Raw genomic sequence first — 19,107 nt, 5'->3', positions numbered from 1 at the left:
TTTCAGCGCTTTATTCCACCACCCTCAATCAAAAGTGGCTCTTCTGGAGAGGCAGTAGCTGTTCCTCGCCTGTGGCTCCCTGCAAACTTGATGCCTTCTTTCAGCTTCCCAGATGCGTAACCCCAGACGGGAGCAGAGAGAACCAACACGCAAACCCTCATCTGCCGTCTCGAAGACTCGGTTCAGACCAGACCAAACTTGAAATTACCCCAGACTTTCCGTCTTAAGCACCAGCAGACTGTTCTAACACCCACGATTCACGCCTTTCGAATCAGCCAGAAGGCCAGGCACCGGCTTCAAACACAAAGGGCACAATAGCTGCCTCAGCTGCTGTTTTTGGAAGACACTGTTTTTGAAAGAATATGGCGACTGAACCAGGAACCTCTGAAACAAAAGCTAGAAAAAGGACAAGGAAAGCAGCAAATCAATACAGTCTGTCACTCAGGCCCAGCGGGAGGCACGCCACATACTCACAGATGGGTTGTATTGGTACCAGCCGTTTGCCCTCTCTCCAATTTGCTCCTTTTATGAAGGAGGTCAGGCTGTGAAGTAACCTAAAAAGCTTTTAAATTCACATCTGTAGTATCCAAATGTTCAGACTTCCCGAGGGGATTTTTTTTTTTTTTTGAAAACACACATTTTCTGCTAGTCTCCAGAAATACAGCTTACATATTTTGCACCGAAGTAATTGGAGTAAATGAAAAACAGTCCTGGAAATTAACAGCTGGTACCCACAGCTCCCATTTATTCTCAATGGCCGCTCTAAATGCTGGACTAGGGTTGCACCCTCGTGCCACCACCTCTTCATATGTGCTTTGGCATCCAATGGCACCATTTGAACTAGGAGTAAACACCAGGAGAAAGAGAACCTTCCCCAAAATATGATCTAGAGCTTAAGGGTTAAAAACACCCTGCTGGGAGCTGATTAGCAGCTCTTGCCACAAAACTATTACAGAAGTGGGCACTACTTTCACATACATCCAGCTGTGGTTTTGAGCATAGGGAGAGGCTGTGCTTTGTGAGTCCATCAGTAATGATAGGTTACAGGCACATTTGGAGCATGCACACCACGGTGTACTTTTCAGGCAACTTAATATGGAATAAGTGTCGAGATCGAGTACCTAGAAAAAGGCTTCAAACAAAAAGCAGACCTCAAGCTGCGCAGCTGTGAAAAGATGGAGGCAACATGTAATACCTAAATTCTACCTCTGAGTCCAGACAGGAAAATGCTTCCTGGCTCACTGTCTTGGTTGCATGGCAGATTTTGAGGTTGGAACTCGATGATCTTCAAGGTCCTTTCCAACCTAAAGCATTCTATGATTCTATGATTTCCACTGGAAGAAAACTTGCGCATGTGAGCAGGGAAGAAACCGTTTTTTCTTAAAAGGATGACCGCAGACCCAGCCCAGACCGGGCACACAAAGATGGCAGCCCCATCACTGCTGGAGTCCTAGGGAACTCTTACCAGACAGACTGGACAGGACTCCAAGCCTTGCAGGCACCGGGAGGCTCTGGCAGATGGCACACTCAGACAAGGGCGCCTAAATACCACACTGCTCCTGGAGTCCTCCCTGGGTCCAGGCATCAAGTCATTCCTACACATAACTCCCACTTTGACCACCAACCTAAAGATACTTGAAAGCTAATGAAACATTAAGGTTTAACGAGATAAAGTCAAGTCACTTTGCTTGATCCGATTTAGGATTTTAAATTTTGAGTGGCACGAAGCCAAAATACCTTCTAAAAACTCTGCCAATCTCCCCTCCCGGGTATCCAGTCTTATGTATTAAAAATAAAGGGGAGCTATTAAAAATACGGGGAATTGCAGGGGTTTTTTTGTTTGCTTGGTTGGTTTTTATTTGTTAAGATGACAGGCACAGTTATCAAAGTTGAAAGCATTTACTGGCAATTCAATAACTGCTTAAAATAGAAACATTTCCTCAGTTAGGGATGCTAAAGTTAGACTCTACAGTTTAAAGAAAATCTTATACTCCTGCATCACTATCAACTACCTGACCTGAACTGGAATAAATCATGATGGTTTTGTCTGATCTGTTTCAAAAGACATCCTGTACCCTTCCTATATATCTGTTAAGAGATGACCAATGAAAGACCAATGTTACTAACTTTGAGCCAATTATTTACAGACTGTTACTTTCTAATTAATATACAATAAATGTACAGATGTTTAATGCCAGAGAAGCGCCCACAGTGAAACCCTGAAACTAGTAAACAGAAGTTTCAATATTTTATTAAAATAGTATATTCAACCACTGTAACCAATAATACATTAACTTTATTCCCAGAGTACGCACAACACAGTAGTGATTCAAAATATCCTTATCCATGGTAATCAATGAAAATATCTCAAATTCAAGTGTACAACTAAAACTAAACCTTTGAAAAAAATCTCTCCTTTAAAGAATACATAAAGCTCTCATACAGAATTCTTTTAAACTCCTCTAGACTTAGATGTCAGTGTCTCTCACCTGACAATACCACTAGCTTTTTTCTTATGCATAGTAGAACATCTCATATTTTATAGTACCCATTTTATAAATAAATTGGCATTTTTCCATCCCATTTGTGTTTATCTTCAGCTTCACAAAGAAACCAGTAAATAAAACTGTCAAGGACAGTCACAACAAAATGATCTCACAGCAAGATATAAAACTTGAAGATACTAAAAGATGCTTCTACTCTATTTTACATAAAAAGACAGATTTAAAAAGTGCAAGGCAAGATTTGCAGGGGAAGGGGAATATTTGTTTGTTATTTTTAGGCACATCCACTTCTTTAAAGCAAGCTTCAGAATGAAATTCCAGTTTGTTCTTCATGATACCTGTTTCAAAGTCTCTCTCTCAAAAAAAAAAAAAAAGAAGAAAAAAATTACATCCGTCAAATGTCAAGCAGGGAATTTCCTGTCCAACTAACAGTCTTCAGTTATGTCTTGTTCTTCCTTTCTTCATCCTTGCAGGTTTTGGCTTGGGAATATACTGATTGTTTGCCTGATACTCAAGTTCTTTACGGAAGTAATGAATTGCTTTATTCAAACCTTCTTCCAACGGGACCTGTTCCCAAAGGTGAGGAGAGAATCATATCACTCTAAGTTCACATCAGCTCTTTTCACAACGGTATCTTTTTTAATACAGCTATCAAAAGACTGCTAGGAAGTCTCATTCTTAGCCAATGTAAGTATTAACAGCACCACATGCTGGTTGCATCTCTGCACTGCTAATGCATGTTAGCTTTTAAACATGTATTTTCGGAGGTAGTAAGTAAAAAAACCCAACAACTTCAAATCTCATCAGATGGTTATGATTGGTCCGTTTAGTGTTAAAACAGACTTACATAATTCTACTTTGAATTCATAACACATTGAAAGAGAGAAGCACACAGAAATTTAAGCCCCTTCTGATTTTAGTGATTAAAGATCTTCTTTCGCAGAATCTCACAGAATGGTATACACCACAGAAAGTATAAAGGTGGTGGTTTTTTTTTTTTTCAGTTTTTTATTTCTTCAGTGCTCCATTGATATACAGAAATAGGGATGCAAATTATCTTCCAGTATCTCATTGGATCATCTTAAATCCTATACAAATAATTGTAATTCTTCATATTTTAGGCCTGTATTTAAACACCATGATTTGTGGACAGGAACAACAGAAACACTACCCACTTTTCTCAGGAGCCATATGCTCTGACACGCTTGCTGCTACCATCATCAATACTGGAGGATAAAATTGCAGCACAAAACCTGCTTGCCTTGATGTACCAACAGCATACTGCTACTTCAGAGTAAGTTTTGGTACTGACTGTGCCAAACACAGAAGGTTAGAAGTATAAAAGTTAACTGCTTTAAACCTTTCGTGATTGTAATACTTGCCGTTGTCCATGTGCTTTCAGGCATAGTCTATTAATATCCAACGCCTCTGTGAATCCTTTCAGAAGGTTTGGAGATTTTTGTCTGCAAATCTAAAAAAAGCCTACAAACCACTGTGCTAGCTAGAATAGGGAGCTGGCTAAGAAAGTCACACCCTTTCTGGGGATCAAGCAGGCCTTACCTCCCCAAACACGCCAGCTTATCATCAGCTATGCCTGGTTATACACTTGCACAGTTAACTTCACCAAAAAGGTTGAAAAAGGAAAAAAAAAAAGCAGCCACGGGCATTTTGTGTTTCTTGCTTTGCAGAACAACCTCAGATGGCTGGTAAATAAGCTTTTGAGGTGGACAGACACTACTGTGGGTGGTGAGATGTTAAGACTAACCCTGAGCATGTTTCAAGCTTATTAACACACGGAAAAAGCTGTGAACATCTCTATGTCTGATATCCATAGTCTAAAAGACGGGCTTCTTATTCTGGCTTACTTCAGTCCACCAGAATAAAATAAAATTAAAAATAAAATGTGTGACCTCTCTCTGGCTAGCTTCCGTTTTGCTCGAGTTTCACATATTTCCCTTTAAACAAAATCTAAAAGCCAGAACATTTTTCTGATGCTCGTATTTTCTCCCTATTAATCCAAACAAACTTGTTGGTTACAATGATGTTACAGATAATCTTAAAAATAGTCTTACTCCAAGGATTTTTCTAAAAATATTTTAATTAAATAAAAGCAATTTTTTCCTTCTATAATGTGTGTTACCGTAGCAAAACAGGAATGAGGACTGCAGCAATAGCAAACTCACAAGCTCCCATAACTACGTACCACGTTTTTCAAAGGATTCATCGGGCTTACAGAAAGGTAGGTAGACACTTCATAATACGCGTGTGAAAAAGTTAAAATGTCTTATCGTAAAATTTTTTGTTTCGACTTAAGTCTATTACAAATGCTAATGATAAGATGCTCTTCTGCATGGCACAGGTCATACGGTCTTACCCAGCAGTTCCTGAATCATGAGCTAGGGTAACGTACAAGGCAGCCTTTTAAACAACTGCCCTGGAGATTGTGTTAAGCTGATATTCTGATAACTGAAATGTATTGTTATCATGTGGTCCTCCCCCATACCCTTCTGCCTCCCTGTGTTTTTGCACACAACCACCATAATACAGCTGTACATACCACAGGTTCCCAGCCGAGCAATAACTTGGCTTTTCTGATGTCAGGTTTTCGTTTCTGAGGGTCATCCTGTGCTTCTGAGAGAAACTGGATTTCACTCCCACTGCCTATTAAACAAGAGACTGTGCATTACCATCTGCAATTCACTACGTTTTGCATTTATATCTTTCCTACCTATTGGAGCATCAGGTCTTTCTGCGGCTTTCTGCTTCATAATTCTACCATTTTAAATGCTTTCCACAGACACAGCTGCACTGCATGCAACAGCTGGGTGAACCAGCTGTCCCACAGCAACACGGATTCACAAAGCATTTCACAAAGCTTTCAGCATGGATTCACAAAAAGGAAGTTATGCTTGACCAGTCTAATAACTTTCTACAATGAAATGACCGCTTCAGCGGCCAAGGGCAGAGCAGCGGATATCATCTACCTTGACTTCAGTGAGGCTTTTGACACTGTCTCCCATAACATCCTTATTGAGGGCTGGATGAGCAATGAGGTGGATTGAAACCCGGCTGCATGGCCAGGCCCAGAGGGTGGTGATCAGTGGTGTGGAGTCTAGTTGGAGGCTGGTAACTAGTGGTGTACCCCCAGGGGTCAATAGGGAGTTGCTGATACACCAGAGGGCTGTGCTGCCATCCAGAGGGACCTCAGGAAAGAAGGCTGGAGAAAAGGGCTGACAGGAACCTCATGAAGTTCAACAAGGAGAAGTGCAAAGTCCTGTACCTGGGGAGGAACAACCCCATGGCACCAGTACGGACTGGGAGCCAACCAGCTGGAAGGCAGCTTGGCAGGAAAGGATCTGGGGGTCCTGCTGGACACCAAGTTGAGTATGAGCCAATAACGTGCCCTTGCCACAAAGAAGGCAAATGGCGTCCTGGGCTGCAGCAGGAGAAGTGCTGCCAGCAGGTCAAAGGAGATGATCTTCTTCCTCTACTCAGCGCCCGTAAGGTATGTCTGGAGGGCTAAGTCCAGTTCTGGCCTCCCTAGTACAAGACAGACGTGGATATACTGAAGAGAGTACAGCAAATGGCTACTAAGATGATGAAGGGACCGGAGCATCTCTACTATGAGGACAGGCTGAGAGAGCTGGGACTGTTCAGCCTGGAGAAGGCTCAGGGGGATCTTTTCAATGTATATAAATATTTGAAGGGAGACTGCAAAGAAGATGGAGCCAGGCTCTTTTCAGTGGTGCCCAGTGACAGGACCAAGAGCAATGTATACAAACTGAAACACAGGAGGTTCCCTCTGAACAGCAGGAAACACTATTTTACTGTGAGGGTGACCCAGTACTGGCACAGGTTGCCCAGTGAGGCTGTGGAGACTCCATACTTGGAGATACTCAAAAGCTGTCTGAACACGGTCCTGGGCGACTGCTTGAGCAGGACTGGACCAAATGACCTCCAGAGGTGCCTGCCAACCTCAACCATTCTGTGATTCTGTCAGCACTTTGGCATTGTAAAAGGACTTCACTTCCTCTTTGCCCATATTCTCCAGTCTGATTTAAATAGCCAACATACTACTTGCCTTTCCTCACGACAGTAGACAGAAACAGGACAATTTTTCAAACCAAATCTAGCAAATAGTTTACATGCCATGTTACTGTGGGATTTAATGGATGTAAAACTAAACTGCCTCCCTGGGATGACTGAAGGAGATCAAGTTGTTTGTGAACAGACAGACAAATGGAGGTAACAATTATTCTATGTGCCTGATGGGTTTGGTGCTCTGATTTTCAATTTCCTTCCCTGATCTGTGGATTCATGTTTTCCAGAGGGATAGTTCTCTATTAGAAACATCACGTGCATCAGCTTCTGTAGCGTATGTTTGAACTTGTCTTTTTCAGATCCCTCAGAAGCACTGCTGGAATCTACAGACTAAAACCCCTTGGCTAATGGCATCAGTGTGTTTCATCTCATTAGGAAGCTGCACTAGAAGACTAAGCACAGCCCTTCGCTTCTATTCTTGAGAGCTCTGGTTTGCTACAGGTATCACTGCAAGAATGGAGAGAAAGCCTCAGTGCTTTCTTCCCTGCCACACGCCAGGGAGGTGCTGACAGCCCTTGCAAGAGTCACTGGCAGATCAGTGAAAAGTAGAGAAAGACTGTCACCGCAGCATGAGGCTTTTAATGGTAGCTGAAGGAGAACAGCCTGCGTAATTGTGAAGAGCCACCTTGCTGAAGCATCCGTATTTCAGCTAAGATGTTATGCTAGACATTTTCATTCATGTATTTTCCATTTCATTTATGAATTGCCCTTGTGCCAAAATGGAGCCAAAAAAATGCATAAACATTATACAAAGTAATTGGTATAGATCGCACAGATGCACAGAAAGCATGCATTCATTCTACCATTCATGCAATATTTTACATACAATTGAGAGGATTTGGATTGTCTTATTAATATTTAATTATATGATCAGGAAACAATTAAATGCCTTTGATAAAGTTATTAAGAAATCCAAAGACCAATTAAATTATCCATACATTATACACACTAATCAAGTAATAATCATCTAATGAAAATAACTACTTCATTAGCTTTTCTAAAAATTACTTATCATACTCACCAACAAGTTTTTTAATTAACTGGGCAAATTCTAGGATAGTGTGCTCTTCTGGGTTTCCCTAGAAATAGAAGAGATATTCATTACAATAACGATTAAACACCTTACACCATGCTAGCTTTCTGATATGAGACAATTCTAACAGGGTCATGCTAAACTCTGAAAAAGCTAAACATAATGCCTTATTCCTACTTTGATGAAAATAAATGTAAGTTTGACAAGCTCCACACTGATTAGAAAAGTTGCCCTCCATTACACTTGCCTTGGTAATTCAATGTATGTAGGAGGGTGTTGAAAAAATTCAGTCTGTAAAGACTAGGCAAAGGCACCTCAATCACAGTAAAGGCGTATGCCACTCTGCAGCCCACACAACCACATCATCAGTTTGCAATCTGGATTCAAGGACTTTGCTGAGTTGAGGACAGACAATATAATGAAGAAGCATGCTAAATTCGCAGTTCATCCAAAGTTAGGAAACCGAACTAATTTAGCTGCAAACAATTGCTTCTGCATTTACTACAGCTTACGGATCAGTATGTATAAGGGCTACTTGCTTTCCTATACAATATTCCTTTTCTTAACTTGTTTTTTGGTGGTTTTTTTTTTTTTAATTATGGTGAATGTAATTCGTGTTTACCTTTTGGTTTTTTTTTTTTTTTTTTTTTTTTTTTTTTTTTTTAAACCAACTTCCACATGGACTTCTGATCAACATTTCAGAACAAAATGCTGAAAGCTTCCTGCTAGCATTAGCTCACCTCATCAATCTCAATTCCCTCCATCCCTAGCTTTCCTTGTTGCAAAACTCTTTACTGCCTCTTGTTCGACCTAAACCTGAACATTTAGGTACATATAGATTTAAACACTGAGTTTTCTGGAGAAAAAAAACCTGTGATGGGGTTTAAAAATATCAGCATTTGGATAGAAACATACACATGAATTCATGGCCACAGTAAAAAAGGAAAATCTAGTGAACTGCCCTGCAGAGTTCAAGATCTGATTTGGCAAAAGTTGGCATACACAGTAACGACCTGGCATATGCATCCTTTTTCTATTCTTACATCTAGTGCTCAGAACAAGGTGACAGCAAATGGCACAGAACAGAAATCTTATTAGAAAAGTTAAGTTCTAAGCAGCTTTAATCAATTTCAGAAAATTATACAACCAAATACTATTCCATTTCCCTCTAATCAAGGCTAGTATGAAGTGATTTCTAATTATTTAGAGCTAAGTATTTCTTCAGTGCTTTTTTCATTAAAACCAGACTGCAATCACTTCCTTGGTGTATTTTGCACCCTCCACCTCCCCCTGCTCATATTTTGTTGGTTTTTTTTTAATATTCTAATTAAAATACATAAATCTTTTTGCTAAAACAAATGAAAAACTCTAGCAAATTTATCCTGTTCTTGGAACTGTAAGATCTCAACATCTAGGGGCTTAATCTTCTTATTTATAAAGAGAATACACAGAGGAATACATTATTCATAATGGAAAGAGATTTTTTGTCTCCATTTATTTCTTCCAGAAATCAGCATCAGTGACAAGGAGGAAAATGGAGGTGATGTTGGCCACTGGACAGTAAACACAGTAGAGCAGAGCCCTCACACTCACCAAGTTGACAGGACTGCTGACATTGCTGTTCATCAACGCCACCAACCCATTCACAAGATCACTATGAAAAGGGAAGAACAGATTGAGGCAATTTCCACTTCCCTATAAATAATATTATTGTCTAAAAAAAGCTGCCTCCTCAGAGCTCTCAGTAGATCAGGCAGCTGAGTGAGGAATGCTGAAATCAGATTTACAGTGTATATTTCAAGAGATGCATGTTTTCTCGGCTGTTTGTTCCACAGTTCCTCTTGTAAGATACACTGAACGGGAGGTTAGTTTGAAAGGGTGATTATCTTTGGGATACACTGGCTACAGTTCATCTGAGCATATGAAAGAATATTAAAAAATATCACCTTACTAAAAAACAATTAATAGTTCCTCTTCCCTCCAGCACATAAGCATATTTAGAGGCCCATTTCCAACACATGTCAAACAGAACAGAGTAAGTTGGTAAGACAGAGGCGCAAAACACCACCACCTGCTTTGCAGTGTGGTGTTGGGATTGTCTTCCTGCTTTCAGAAATTCTTTAACCAAGCTTGCTAAACCCACTATTTTGGTGTTACCTTTCCCCAGCAAAATAACCCAAAGTTACTTTGGGTTATCAGCAACAAACTTATCCGCTCATCCCTGGACATATAAATCCAGATCCCTTTCATTATGACTTATAATCAGAAAGGGAGTGGCTACTTTGAACTGATGGGGTTTCCGTAGTGCCTATCACCACTGTTATTACTTTCAGCAGAGGGAAAGAACATTTCCAAGTGGTGAATAATTAAAACAACCCAGAAGCCTGGCACAGAAGTTCAGCTGGCATGACACAACAGAAAATTCTGAGGAATACATTCACTTTTTCGTAGTGAAAGTATACATTCTGGCCTTGCTTACACTGCAAATATTAGCTACAGCAATACCCCCTCAGCTGGTTCCTTCCCCCAGAAGGGGACACATGCATGTACAGTACACACCCTGACCACAGCACCCCCGAAGACACAAGGTGGCACTATTGTGTTACAATTCAAGGACTGACAAACTGCTCAGACTTAAAGCAGGCTTAAAAACTTTCCTACTGGTTAATTGCTGTCCCTTGAAGGGAAGAACACATTAATATTTTAATTCAAAGTTCTGAATCAACTAACGTTTTGTTTCTTGGTATTTTTAAAAACTTCACTGTCTTCCTTCTGAAAGTAAAGCTGGCCTAAGAATGAACCTAATTTCTTTGACTAAAACGCACATGCATACAAAGCTGGCCAAGCTCAAAGAACCACCAAGTGAAGTAAACATCACACAGCACAAACAAGGCTTACCTGACATACTGGAAAGCTCTTGTCTGAGTTCCAGGTCCATAGACCTAAAATCAGATGAAAATTAGAAAAGTTACATAAATATTTAACTCCTCTCTAGTCCAATTAACTTTTCCTCACCATTCTAGAAAAACATCCTGAGGAGAAACACCTGAGACACCAGCTCAATGTCACAGGAATGGAAAAAGATGTGCTTTCAGAGCCTTTGGCAAAGAATTGGTTCTTTGAAGGTCTTCTTCCTCTTGGACATGTCTCGATTAAACGTATTCTAAAGCATTTTGTTAACCGCAGCTCTGGATGTAGGAAACATTCTCAGGGATGTACGACAGGGTGATGCTTTGTCCTCTCTTGGAACACTGAAAAACGGCCGCAGCATGCACTCAGGCAGAAAAGAGCGCCAAATATTTAAAGCAAACCTCAGAATACTAAGATGTGGTTATGACGAGCAGTTTTTATTTGCTCATTAACAATGGATACCTTCAAAAAGACCACCAAATGTTACTGGTCTCTACAAAAATTGTCAAGAAAAATAGCATCGTAAGCATTTGAAGGAATGAGAACCAAAAATAAATTATCATGACTGTCTAAATGTTACTATCTCGGGAAATAGGAAGCAGAATAATTTCTAATGGCTAGAACTTCAGAGCAAGCAAATTGTTTAAGTTTAAAGTATATATTAAAACCTACCTTAAGTGTACATAATGGTATCAGATAACAATCCCCCCTCCCCAGTTTAATTGCATGCAGCACTTAAAATCCCTAGAACATGAATACTTAAATTCTCAAAGTTATCAGCAGGCATACTGAAGTGGGGAAAACACTGAAGTTGGGACACACACATCTTATCTGCTACAACAGAAAAGGTTTTTGGAAGGACAGAACAGAAAGCATTTTTTTTTTTTTTCCTAGGGGACAGGAAATACAATACAATTAGTATACATAGAATAGACTGGGTTGGAAGAGACCTCTAAAGGTCATCTAGTGCAGCGCCCCTGCAATGAGCAGGGACATCTTCAACTAGATCAGGTTCCTCACAGCCCTGTCCAACCTGACCTTGAATATTTCCAGGGATGAGGCACCCACCACCTCTCTGGGCAACCTGGTCCAGTGTTTCACTACTCTCACCATAAAAAATTCTTCCTTAAATCTAGTCTGCATCTACCCTCTGTAGTTTAAAACCATTATCCCTTGTCCTATTGCAACAGGCCCTACATGCCATCATCTGTCACTTGGTAAGCCTGCTGCTCTCCGAGGCAGACTCAGAACCAAAAGAGTTCACATTTCAGTAAGCATTGGGTAAGACGACGGGTTTAAGAGTTTACCCAATAACTGGTTGAGAGTAATGCACCAGAAGAGCACACTGACAGCCTGATGGCCTCTGAAAGCAAACAGGAAGATGATTTTATGTATATATAGAGCTTCCTGCTTGTCTTCTAGCTTGTGGGATAAGTTTTATAGAACTAAGTCACTTGTGCATGATTTCTGCAAAGTCATCCCTGTGGCTACCTTTCATACATGCAGGCAGAGGCTGGGAAATACAACGTAGTCTCCTCCTACCAATTTCTCTTAATACTTCCCAATTTCTCTTAATAAACCCTTCCTTTACAACAACAGAACAATGGTCATTTTTGCCTAGGCTATACTTTCTTCAAATTAAAGAGATTGTTTTCTCAAGAGATTATTTACTCTATTTGAACAACTATTTTGAACTAAGAGATTGAACACATTCAGTTTCTAAAAAAGGTCAAGGCTAGGTATTCCTGTCAGCCAAATTCTGTGATGATACAAGGCTGAAGATTTTTTTGGTTTTAACTAGTGCTTCTTGCAGATTATTCATTTTATTTCACCTGGTCAGCTAAACAATTCTCACTTTAGTTCTTTTCTCACATACAGTAATTTTCAATGGCAGACAGTTACTCCCTACAGAACAGTGATGTTGAGCAAAACGTCCTATTTTATCCTCTATTACATTCTTGGTAAAAGTCTAGAGAGCATGGCACTTACAAAAGAGAAAAAAAGCTTTCAATATTCCCTCCCACATAATAAACCTGACTCAAGACTTCTCTTACTGATGCTCTGAAATATCCCATGGATTGCATGTTTTAAAACAAGGTAACTGCTTCATATTTAGTAAGGCTTTGCAAAACTTGGTGTTCTCACCCTGTTCTTGTTAGAAAAGATTACAGGATTACTCTCAATAAACATGAGAAATTAAGCATGAATGAAAAAAGTCTGAAAGGCCAAATATGGCAACAGCTCATTACATGCACTAGGAGAATAAAATTGAAAAATGGAAGTACCTTCTGATCCTCTATAGGCTACATAAGCTTTCTAGAGAGCATTTAGAGGCTCAGAGTTTACTGCCCCAAGATGCCATCCTGGGAACATACAAATACTGACAAACCAGTATATGGTTACTTTCATATTTTGATACAAGAAAGTCCTACAAGGATCAAAAGTTTCAAAGCAAGAAGCTCCATCTTCTTGACTGCTTCTGTTTGCTTACTGTCTTGCAACAAACAGAACCAGCCTCAATCTGCAGCTTTCGGGAGATGCCTAGGTAAGAAAATGAAACTCTTTTAGCGGGAATCTGAGTGCGTTTTTTGTTTTTTTTATGTTTTGAAAGGAAAAAAGAGTACTGAACCCATGTGGTTATGCAATTAGCCTGTTCAGCACTGAAGAGACTCCTATCAGTAGAGACTAGGCAAGCTGGGCTCCCTGGTGTTGCCAGCTACCCGAGACTAAGACCTGACATAGAATCACAGAATGGTTTAGGTTGGAAGAGACCTTGAAGATCATCAAGTTCCAACCTACCTGCCATGGGCAGGAACACCTCCCACTAGACCAGGTTGCCCAAGGCCACATCCAGCCTGGCCTTAAACACCCCCAGGGATGGGGCCTCAACCACCTCTCTGGGCAACCTGTTGCAGTGCCTTACCACCCTCAAAGTGAAAAATTTCTTCCTAATGTTTAGATTAAATCTGCCCTCTTCCAGTTTATAGCCATTCCCTCTCATCCTGTCACTACATGCCCTAGTAAAAAGTCCTTCCCCAGCTCTCCTGTAGGCCCCCTTTAGGTACTGGGAGGCCACGGTAAAATCTCCCCGGAGCCTTCTCTTCTCCAGGCTGAACAGACCCAGCTCTCTCAGCCTCTCCTCATAGGAGAGGTGCTCCAGCCCTCGGATCATCCTCGTGGCTGTCCTCTGGACACGCTCTAGCAGATCCATGTCCTTCTTATCTGCATATCTGCAGTCTTGATGCTGACTTATAATACAAAAAGACACATTAAATATGGTAGGTCCTAGTAAACACTGGCCAATAAGTCACCATCAGCATCACACAATTGCTACCATGCTCTGAGCACTGACAGTGCTTTGTAGAAAAAAGCAAATCTCTGGGGGAAAAGCAAATCTTTAGGAGATGCAGTGAACACAGCATTCAAATTACTACAGGATTGTTACTCTGAAATAACCACAGGTCTAAACCAGACATTTAGCAAGGGTTAGGAACAACAGAGTAGCCAAGATGCATCCCTGATTACATTAAAAAATAGTAATAGATTGCCTAAGTCATCAATCATCAACAGCAAGTCAGCAAATGCTGACCTCCAGAAAAGACCAATCTTTCAAAAATTATGAGTATACTTAAGTCGGGTGATGTGCACTGCTTTGCAGAATATACATTATTTGAACTTTAAAAAAAAAAAAATTTTATAAAGAGTTCTAGATTTCACCCAGTCAGTATGTTAGTGTCTACTATCCACGTTTTGCAGGCGATAGCCATAGTTCGGCATATTATTTTTAAAAGATTAAAGGTAGGGGAGATCTATCACAGGACACCAAGCTTCATCTTGCCTAGGCATGACTTATTCCTTGGTCCAGACTCTTCAATGCTCTGTCCAGTTTCAGCTTGTGCTCTACAAAAATCATGATAGTAGAAGTTGCCACAAAACTTTCATTGTTTTCCTCCTTGGATTATATGCTCCTTCCTTGAGGAATTCCGGGCTGAACTCGGGATTTTACAGTCTCCAATGGAAGGAATGCTGTCTCAACCTCAAGATAGCTACCCCGTGGATGTACTTAGCAGTATTTTCAGCTATTTAGCAGATGCCTTTCAGTGATTTCCTGGCATGTCACTCTTCTAATCTAGGCAATATTATCAAATATTTGTATGAAATTTCTATGTCACAAAAACTGTACATGTTTCCATGAGCTCACAACTGATCTCAGATTTCAAACTAGTTCTCCTTGTTTCAGGATGTTTCCTCAATTTATTTTACGTATCCTCATTATTTTATAACAGTATACTAAACAGGATCAGGACATAAGTCAGGTGCTGTCTGTATTGCTAAATTACCAGCAGCATCTTTGGCAGAGTATTGGCCTGTGCCAGCTCTTGCTCTCCCAGACAATGCTGTGACATTGCTTAAGCGCTACCAAGAGCCAATAACCATTCACAGCAAACAGTCTGGATATGGCAACTTGTTTTGGCTGGAAAATTTAGACATACAGATGTAGGCCACGCCACACCAGTTTGTCAATGGTTAAAAAAACAAACCAGTCCTCACCTACTTTATTTACTAACATGTGGTGTGTTAGTAAATAAAGGCCTGAAGGCCTTTAACATTACACTTTACAGGGAAAATTTAGGCTGATCTCCAACCTTGCCAAAAAATATCTCAAGATGCCTAACTTCCCAAATGGTTTCAGAGAAAGTTCCTCAACAGGGAGAAGTACCAAAATATGATACTGTAAACCTTGTCATGCCATGTTCCCATAGAAGAGTTGTGACAGACAGAGCTTCAAATTCAGGATAACTAAAACACCTTCTCAGATTGCAACTAGTTTTCTCTCTGTTAAAGGAACACCAATACCATCAACAGAGCACATATTTGCATATATAATTCTATCCACTTGAGCTTGATATACCGAAAGATTTTATGGGGAGGAACGGGGGGGACTCAATGCTTTCTAAAATTTCGCCTCTTTCTTAGCACATAAGGATAGGATATAAAGATGATCAACTTTTCGTGTCACTGAGATGTCATTACTTACTGTTAGTGGTTCTCCCTGGAGAGCTTGCAGGATAAAATTACTGACAACTCTACCATCGTTCATATGCATTCGAGGACCAAAGGTATTGAATATTCTGGCAACTCTCACTTCAACTCCTTCCTGTAGGCAAAGAAAAAAGAATTGTTACTCCATTAATAAAAGTGTCTTTCTTCCTAAAAATGCAAATTAACTCCCTTGTCCAAAAACTTTCTTAAGAATCCCTCTTACAGCTTTAACGAGCCTTGTGTTCTCACTGTGAAACACTTTTAACCTCTCATCAATGCTACTGGAAACTGTAGTGCATACGGCACGGTAATTTATACTAGTTCTCAGTATTTGTAATGCAAATTCTAAATCAGTGCTAGAACCACTGATGATTTCAGCACATTTTCTTCAAATAAGAACTTTAAGATTTTTCAGCTGTACCCTTCCAACAACAACCCATTTCACCTGGCACTTATCTACATTTTTCGCATATTAGTGATGTCTCACAATCACCAGATATAGTACCAAGGTAGCATTTCCAAAGATTAGAAAAGTTGAATGCTTCAAGTAAGAATCTTTACCAACGTTATAAAGTAAGTGGCTTTGTAACCACAGACTCAAGGTTTCTAAGCTCCATGCTCCTTACTAGGCTGTGTAAATGCAGGCATTACAATCCAAGTCTCTTCAGTGGCTTAGTTTTTTCCCCAGAAATCTTACTATCATTCTCAGAAGTCCCTTCTGGAGGACATTTTGCAAATCTTCAAAGCAAAATGCAACAAATATATGAAATTGGAAACTGTCTGGACAAAACATTTTAAGACTGGGAGACTGCAGACTGAAGTAATCTCTCTAGAGGTATTTTCTGTTTATTGGCACTTACATATTTGGACAAGCCACAGTTCATGATAAAGCCTACAAGAAGGATGTTTGGCCTTTGTGAGCTGAAGCATGCGCTTAGCTCCTGATGAGTTCAGAGCAGCATGGTATGCTATAAACAGACAGATGCTACCACGTGGGAGTGATAGCCACAAGGCAGGGAGGAAGGTGTCAACTTCAGCCCAGGCCTGGTCCTCCTGCCTTCCAGAAAAAGCCATCCTTGAATCAGTCATCGGAAGCACTTTTAGTCTGAAGCAAACTTTGTGCTTCTGATCCAACTGAAGCAACTGAAGTCACAAGTGCAATGTTCTGGAGTTGCAAACATTCAGTTATTCCTTCAAAGGATGCACAGAATATCTTTTATTTTCAATGCCTTTTACTAAGGCTTAGACCAACGCTTGCCATTTTCTTGGAAGACAAGATTGTGTGTGTAAAAAGTGTATTGTTGGTACATCTGTGACTGAAGGCTGCAGCTTGCACACACTTCCCTCCAGAAAGACCTAGAAACACATTTTTCTTGGAAATAAATGTAATTTTATGTACAGGAGAAACTTGCAGGAAAATCTGATCTTCTCTCTTGGGTATCCAACTGATTCATAAACAAATGAATCCTCAAAGACGTTTTGTGATAGCAATAGCTTTTTACAGATGAGAGCGTAAGAGAGGCAAACATTTAACACTTTAGTTCCTACTTGGTGTTGAGAAAAGGGAAACACTAAGTAGCATAGGTAAAGACCAAGGCTTTCTAGTATGGAGAAGGCCAAGCAACATCCAGTTCTGTTTAACTGCAAGTAGGCTTTCAGTCGCAGTGATCAAACACTTACATTGGCAACTAAATTGCAAGCTAACAGTAACCAGGGAGGTAACTATTGTGCCATAGGAAAAGCTACAGCCTTGGGTCTTCGCCACAAAACAAGCTTGCATCCACAACAGAGCAAAACCAATAATCTCACAAAATCCACTTGGCCCTGCTGAGACACCCTGGAAAGAACAGAAGTCCCTTCCCACGCAAAATGCATCAGTTGGGACACATTCTTTATTTCGTGTTAGCTAAAAAAGCACGGCAGTGTAACATGTCAAACATATACTTCTAGCAGCATATTACAGAGCCATTCCCAATGCCTTCACTGTATCTGGAAATATATACTCTGATACAGTTTCTCATTCTTTCATTTTGCCCAGCACTCTATTTTAAAAAGGACACTGACTCCTTCAGGGAGGGACTGTATTTCATGTGGGCTTTCCAGGTATTGACATTAGTAACAAGTACAGAAAATGAGGCACTTGGACGCTAGTACTCAAGGTAAAAATAACTCATTAAACAATGCTGACCAAAAAGCTTCTCTCATACTGCACAAGCTACAGCAGCAGCCTTGTTTTCCAGTATTGGCTAGAAACTAGCGTGAGATCTAGAAAAGAAAAACAACACATCCTCTGTAGGCACTTACTCACAGCCATAGTGAATCCACTATTTATTCTCCCTTCTATTTCCCCCCCCTCCCCCCACTGTAATGTTGTCTTTTAAAATAAGTAACTTTTTATTTATAAGGTCATCTAGCAAAGCTGCTCTCTGCAGCCTACTGCTTTGAAAAATCTATTTTCTGTGCAGCTGAATTTACATCTGTGCCTGTATAACTGGGATCTACTCAAAAGAAACTTCCACAGACAAAGATTTTGGAGCCAGTAACTTAAGAACTGTCCTGAGTTTCCTTTTGTCATTTCATGAACACCTCCTTAAAAATTCTTTTTGCATGTTGAGTAACTATTCCTTTTTGTATTAACTACCTACGAATACTTATGGTACACTCTTACCTATGTCCTGTTACTCTGACTATCGACACCACCTTAATTATGACGATTACCTCCACTGCATTCCCTCTAGCAAAGCCAATTACTTCCCCAGATTTGTGCCAGTAAGTCATGTACAATATTTTATTATAACCTAGAGAAAGAAGAAAAACTTTTTTTTACCCACTTTTATCCTGCTAAACAAAAGGGAGCTTGAGACTAATCCCTGATGCTGAGATCAAACGCGATCAACTGGCTTCTGTCCTCGCAGTTTAAGACTCTGCCTTCATACAGCAGATTAATCAGAGAGAAAGTTCCTTGAGCAATCCAAAAAAGAGCCCGGGAACAAGCTAATAAAATGCAGCACTGTGGGCTATCAAAACACTTCAGCTCATTCTATTATTTACCAGTATGGATATGTTCACAGAGACCGAGCCTGTACAGAAGGAGAGGGAAGACAGAATAGATGCAAGAAAGATTGCTACCACTTACAGAAATGCCTCCTCTGAACAAACAGACTATTCTATAGCTGTCAGCCAAAAATTAGCATTAGTTATCCAGTCTCCCCTGCTAAAAAAAAAACTCGTCCACGGTCTTCACCATGAGTCTTTACCACTTAGTTCTAGAGATCCCTGCTCCAGAAAGCATCAAGGATGCTAAGATAACATTTTAATTCAAAAAGACATTATAATTTTATCAGATTTTTAAGAAAAGATACCTTCTTGTGTCGACTGTCTCAGAAAATAGGTCAATACAGAATACAACTCAAATGTCAAGAGGTTCTTTTAACTGAAACAGCTTCAACATATGCTGTGGTTGTAATTCATAAGGGTATCAGGTAAGCTTCTCTTACTAACAGTGCTTCCTTCTTT

At 40.2% G+C, this 19,107-nt stretch overlaps 1 protein-coding gene across 1 annotated transcript in view; it reads right to left on the bottom strand.

Moving 5' to 3' along the window:
* Positions 1 to 2,229: 2,229 nt before the first annotated feature.
* UXS1 (UDP-glucuronate decarboxylase 1) overlaps positions 2,230 to 19,107 on the bottom strand; it is a 47,619-nt gene continuing 30,741 nt past the window's right edge. Inside the window, exons 9-14 of the mRNA XM_009883063.1 lie at positions 15,587 to 15,706; positions 10,537 to 10,580; positions 9,232 to 9,292; positions 7,627 to 7,684; positions 5,062 to 5,165; positions 2,230 to 3,071 (exon numbers count right to left, since the gene is read on the bottom strand). Of these exons, the coding sequence (XP_009881365.1) occupies positions 2,940 to 3,071; positions 5,062 to 5,165; positions 7,627 to 7,684; positions 9,232 to 9,292; positions 10,537 to 10,580; positions 15,587 to 15,706 (519 nt within the window). The 3' untranslated portion in view covers positions 2,230 to 2,939. The remainder of the gene's footprint in view (positions 3,072 to 5,061; positions 5,166 to 7,626; positions 7,685 to 9,231; positions 9,293 to 10,536; positions 10,581 to 15,586; positions 15,707 to 19,107) is intronic.

Source organism: Charadrius vociferus, unplaced genomic scaffold (assembly GCF_000708025.1).
Source record: "Charadrius vociferus isolate BGI_N301 unplaced genomic scaffold, ASM70802v2 scaffold92, whole genome shotgun sequence".
NCBI classification, from domain to species: Eukaryota; Metazoa; Chordata; class Aves; order Charadriiformes; family Charadriidae; genus Charadrius; species Charadrius vociferus.
Note: the sequence above shows the minus strand (reverse complement) of the source record. Positions and strands in the feature narration are given on the sequence as shown.